Raw genomic sequence first — 5,598 nt, forward strand, 5'->3', positions numbered from 1 at the left:
AATTGTATGATATTCGAATGAAAGATTTCCATTAAAAAATTCACGAAAAATATTTGATGTGATGAATCGATGACATCTGATGACAACTTGGTAACATTTCGTATTGCCCTACTCTTAGCTTCATCAAATCATTGGCTGGCTCACAGTTTTCATTCTTATTTCCGTCTCATTCCTTTAATTTCCTTTCTGCTGGATGTTCCTAACTGTTAGAATATTTTGGCTCCTATTACAAGCAAATTTATATTTCATTCGGGTTGGATGAATAAAATTATCCTTGCAAATAGTGCTAAAACTACTACAGTATCATTTCCAAACACTTCATTACCATCTCCAGTTATGTCGGATTCGCTATATTCGGTCACCACCCCATCACCTTTACCAGTATGGTTAAAACTGCTACCGGTTAAACAAAAAAATTTTCTTCTGTCGCTTACCCCAATGATCAACCAAATGAAAGGTAACATATTCCCATATACAGGATCGTTATAATGACTTGATATTAGGTACATAAATGACAAAAAAATCATTAATTTTTAGGGTTGGCTTTAGGTACTTCTTGCTCGCACTTAGTGCTAAGTGAACTTGATTGTATGCAAATTGAGGTATCTTGTCTAATGTGATTCATCAAAATTCATTTAATTGATTACAAAAATCATATGAACCAAATGGTTAATGAAATAGAATAGAATTCTATTACAGAAATGGCGAGAGATGGCAGTATCCCGAAAATCCAATCATCACAAATGAAGTTATTGGAGATGATGGACGAAAAAAACCAATTACCGCCAAATAATTTGAAGTTTGAACTCGTTACAACCATTGCTTCCACTCAATTATGTGATTAATATTAGATGTAAAATGAATGATGAGTTAAAATAATTCCTCATCAATGTCTATGAATATGTTTATAATCACCACTCCCAATTAACCAGAGAACTAACCAAAAATACCTGATCACCCCGTTCAGTTTCTCTTGGAAGTGCCATTACTGTGTTGGAGAAGTGTCATTGTTCAAAATTCTGTCAACTGATTAGAACATTGCAATTAAACTTTACATTTAAAATAAAAATTTCAAATCTAATGTCACTCTCATGAAATTTATCGAGCCATTTATTCAGTATTGTCAGACTGCAGATGGTTACATTTCAACTACACCACTAACTAATTAATTAACTAATCATAACATCATATAGAAAGTTTGCATACGTCTATCGATTGACTAATGAACAACTTGAATACATACAAATTGAAATGGAATTAGAAAATTATGCAAATATTACATTTTGCAAATGACAACGATAATAGTTATTTGTCCCGAATTATAATGAGCAAATAATGTTCATCAAAGGTAATTGCTGCTGAACAAAAATATCATAGATCATTTGCACATATCTATCGAGATGAATAAAGGTTAAGTTAAATTTTGTCATATTCAATTAATAAACATATAATTTCAATTCTATGATACGAAGAACTACTATACATAAGAGACAAACATCACAAACTATTGAGCTTAACAGATAGTAATGTAAGTAATAATCGAAGATAACTAGTAATATCACAAATAATACACCAATTTTTTTTAAAAAATTTCAATTTTATAAATTAGATAATCAGATTGGTAGCAAAGATTGTTATTTTTATCTTTTATTATTTAATTTGAATGATTTTTGTGAAAAGTTGTGCTAAATATAGTGTAAAATATTTTAAAAATTTTAATTATTTTAAGTTAGCCACAAATGATAAATTTCCTGCAATTTTTACAAGCAAATTTTTTGCTGCACAATATTGATCTTTGAGCATGAGCTTTTTTTAGTATGAAATTTTTTTCGGTACTTGATCATTTGAAGTACAAAAAGAAAAATACCTTTACAAAATGAAGAAATCTGATATATCATTATTGCTTGTATCATTTCTCATCAAAAATTCTTCAACAATGCTGGTAATCAGCTATTGCGTGACTAATGCTTGAATGTCATGCAATGAATCGACCAAACATCTCTTAAATTGTTCAACATTTGTTGCAGGAGAACTTTTAAATGAGGATGGCGCAAAGATGATTGAATGTTGTTGAATGTTATATGAACAACCATAACCATCTTTAACAACAGGTCCATAACAGAGGTATGCATCGTTGACTGAGGCAGTAGTTGTTACCTGTAAAGAAGTAGGAAAAACAGGTTGCTAATTCTTTTGTTCTGTGTTATTTGGACAAAACAAAAAAGTAAAAAAAAAGAAAAAAACATTCTCACATAATCAAGCACAATTAACAAACCTGGCTTGTTGATAACGGAAATCGCATAGTTTCTGTCCATGTAGGATCTAGAAAAAAATCTGGTGTTTTTGGCAATAAGCCTTCTTTCACTTCTTCATCAGCAAGCAATTTAAGCGCGCATAAATGGTTATCAATACCATGACCAGTTATATTCTGTAAAAACTTTTAAAATTTTAGATTCTGACTTTCCAAAGATTCATCAGACATGATGCAAATTTGATATCAGCACTTCTGTTGTTGAAAGAAAAAAAAATGTCATAATTAATAAGTTTAATGAGTTTAATGAGTGCAATGTACCTCAAGTGTAATTTCTGCCTGTTTCTTCACTGCTTCTACGAAAAATTTTTGTTTCTCATCCTAAAATATATCTTCTTACATTTGAAAAGAAAAAGAAAAAAAATGACAAAACTTCATATTTCCATAAAAAATAAAGTAATCGTTAAATGAGAAGACTGATTAGGTTAATAATAATTGCAATAATTTCTCAAATGTAATTTATAGTAGACAGTTTTGAATTTATATATATACTTTTGTTTTATTTTTCATAAGCATCACTTGCACCCATCGTAACGCTTCTGGTGTTGCAGCACGAATATTATCTACACGACCGTAACGAAATCGTCGAATGGACGCGCTTTCATATGTTGATACTAAGTGTCCGTGTAATCTATATACAGAATGTAATTAGTATTCCCAGAAATTTTTTTGTTTAAACTATTTCTGAATTCATTGATCATTCTCACAAAACTTTCTATTTCAGGAGCATTTAATAAAATGTAAACATATGCTGTGATATATTTATTAATAAATTATATGAATATCCTGAACTGATCGAAGAAAACCTGTAGTAAGCAAGTTGCATCGCTAATTGAACAAAACCATCCGGGCTGATATTACATGATTTGATGAATTCTCTACCAAATTCATCAAAAATTAGCACTTTTAAGTTCAAATCATTCGCCAAACTACAAGAAAATAGAATAAATATAAAAAAAAAGTCAAATATGTCAATTACAAAGTTACGATGAACACCAGACATTATTCGTTGTATCTCGGAAATGCTGAGATTATTTCTGGATTCGGTATGATTACTTACAGTAGTTATCTGATCAGTGATATTAATATCACATTGCAAAGCAAGTTTTTTCCTACGTCAATGATTTAAATTTTAAAATTCATTTTTCACCTTTTAAACTTAGTTTCTTTTTTTCTTTATTTTTTTTTGTTTTTACTAAATTTCTATGATTATTATGCGATGAATAAGCATACTCATTGAAGACTTCAATTTGCTTGTGAAGAATTGGTTTGGCATTTGGTGATACAGTCCAGTGAAGCTGTAGCGGTACTACATTCTTTACGTCATCCCACTGAAAAATTCCCTTTATCATTGATTTTTTTTTGAATTGAAGGGTATAATAAAATAAAGGAACATTTCATTCATCAAAAAATTCTAATAACTATAAAAGTAAAATTACTTTGTAAAGAAGAAAAAAAAAAGTTGAAATTAAGTCTAAACGGAAGAAATACGCGTAAATTAGTAATTTGGCATACCATTTGCTTCCCAATATTTCGTTTCACAAATTGCATAGTATAATCGACCAAGTTTATGAGTACAATTCCTTCTGCAACCGAATGTTCAATGCACAATCCATTTGTGCCATCACTCGCAACAATCAACTGTTCAGAAAAAGTTTTCTTTTTTTTCAAAAATAATTTAGATAGTTTATAAAATTCAGAGGAAATTTTAAAATTTGAAAGTTAAAGAAGGTTACTTGTTGTCTTGACAGAATGCTATATTGCACAAATCAATTAAACGACCATTATTTTGGTCAAAATCAGTTTAATTTCAACAAATTGAAGCAAAGAATATTTCAGAAGTTGAAATATATTTTCAATGAGATCACATTTGGGGACAATCCTCACCTGTATGCTCAAATCATACCATCGATTTAAGCCTGCTGCTTTGTTTCCAAAACCGTGTAATAAATGCATTCCACGAAATGCCAAATTACTTTCATAGTTCTCAGACCATTTTATTTCGCTATGAATATCAATGCATACACCAAATAAAGCGGATTGGACCCAATTTAATGCCTTTTGATTCTGTTTATCTGAATATTTTTAAAAATATTGACTGAAAGTTACGTATATTTGAATTTGTGATATTTCAGGCCAAAAATTAACTAAGTAAAATGGATGAAAATCGGCATTATTCTTTGAAGAAACAAGTTTCATATTACCGCTTTCAGTAAATTTTAACATTTAAATAAATTTTATAATCGAACCTTCCTTCATAAAGCTCCAAAATCTAGCAGCATCATCACGATCACCTGCACTGCCACCACCAATAATAATATCATTCATTTTATTACCATCAGTTCTACTCATTTCAATCACTTTTTCCAATTGCTTCGTTATTTCTGCTTGTGACAATGGAACACCATCAAGTCGAGTGAATACAACAAATGTCTGTATATGGAATTATTATCTTTATCTAATACATTTTCATCGCTTACATATCAATCCTGAATGATTCTCAAGAATATTTGTCAAAGTTATTATCCGTACAATAAATCGGAAGCATATATTTATATCCATGGATTTGGGCAAAGAATATGATCTATTCGAATGAAAAACTTTATGAAATTAAGTAATAAAATTTGAATAGATTCTAATTTATCAACAAATATTATCAATTAATTGCTAACATCTTTTTTCATTCCGTTTTATTCCTTTTTCAAGATTTTTTTTCCCCCTCCCCCTTCCCTCCCCAGCTCCACCTCCATTAATCAAATCATGTAGAAAGTAATGATTGCTGTAAATCTCTACCTGATTATTGCACATCACAAGTATATGCTCATCACAATTAATTCCATCCTTTCCGTTAGTAATCGGTTTGTAGTGCAAAACATCTACCGGAGTGCATGGTTCACGGTAAGAGCGAAACATTCGTTCGTATTGTTCCATGCACATATGTACCTTATCACGACCTGTTGAAACTTCTCGAGTAATTAATTTCCTGCAAGCTTTTCTTCTCTTTATCGTCATCTTTTCAAATACAAATGTCATCTATTTCCTCAATCATTTTTTGACTAATGTTAAATTTGTTGAAATTCGAACAATGTTCAGATTTTTGAAAAATTCTCTTCATAAATAAAATATTAGAAGTTTCCTTCCTGCAATGGACAATTACTGTCATCGTTATTATTATTATTATTATTATTATTATTATTATTATTATTATTATTATTATTATTATTATTATTATTATTATTATTATTATTATTATTATTATTATTATTATTATTATTATTATTATTATT

The 5,598-nt window shown here is 29.4% G+C and overlaps 2 protein-coding genes across 2 annotated transcripts in view; one reads left to right on the forward strand and one right to left on the reverse strand.

The window, feature by feature from the left end:
- LOAG_18994 (hypothetical protein) overlaps positions 1 to 793 on the forward strand; it is a gene marked incomplete at both ends in the record, with an annotated part of 2,584 nt that extends 1,791 nt beyond the window's left edge. Inside the window, 3 exons of the mRNA XM_020451653.1 lie at positions 285 to 457; positions 538 to 616; positions 700 to 793. Coding sequence (XP_020304547.1) covers positions 285 to 457; positions 538 to 616; positions 700 to 793 — 346 coding nt within the window. The remainder of the gene's footprint in view (positions 1 to 284; positions 458 to 537; positions 617 to 699) is intronic.
- A 1,157-nt stretch (positions 794 to 1,950) lies between these two features.
- On the reverse strand, positions 1,951 to 5,398 carry LOAG_12141 (hypothetical protein; the record flags this gene model as incomplete). Its single annotated transcript, XM_003147655.2, has 10 exons — positions 5,105 to 5,398; positions 4,561 to 4,744; positions 4,199 to 4,386; positions 3,827 to 3,952; positions 3,545 to 3,642; positions 3,118 to 3,240; positions 2,804 to 2,942; positions 2,573 to 2,632; positions 2,276 to 2,428; positions 1,951 to 2,157 (listed from the first exon to the last, which is right to left on the reverse strand). Exons 1-10 carry the CDS (start codon positions 5,342 to 5,344, stop codon positions 1,951 to 1,953), a joined length of 1,518 nt encoding a protein of 505 aa, XP_003147703.2. The 5' UTR covers positions 5,345 to 5,398.
- Positions 5,399 to 5,598: the final 200 nt, after the last annotated feature.

The sequence above is a fragment of the Loa loa genome (assembly GCF_000183805.2).
Source record: "Loa loa unplaced genomic scaffold supercont3.829, whole genome shotgun sequence".
Lineage (NCBI taxonomy): Eukaryota > Metazoa > Nematoda > Chromadorea > Rhabditida > Onchocercidae > Loa > Loa loa.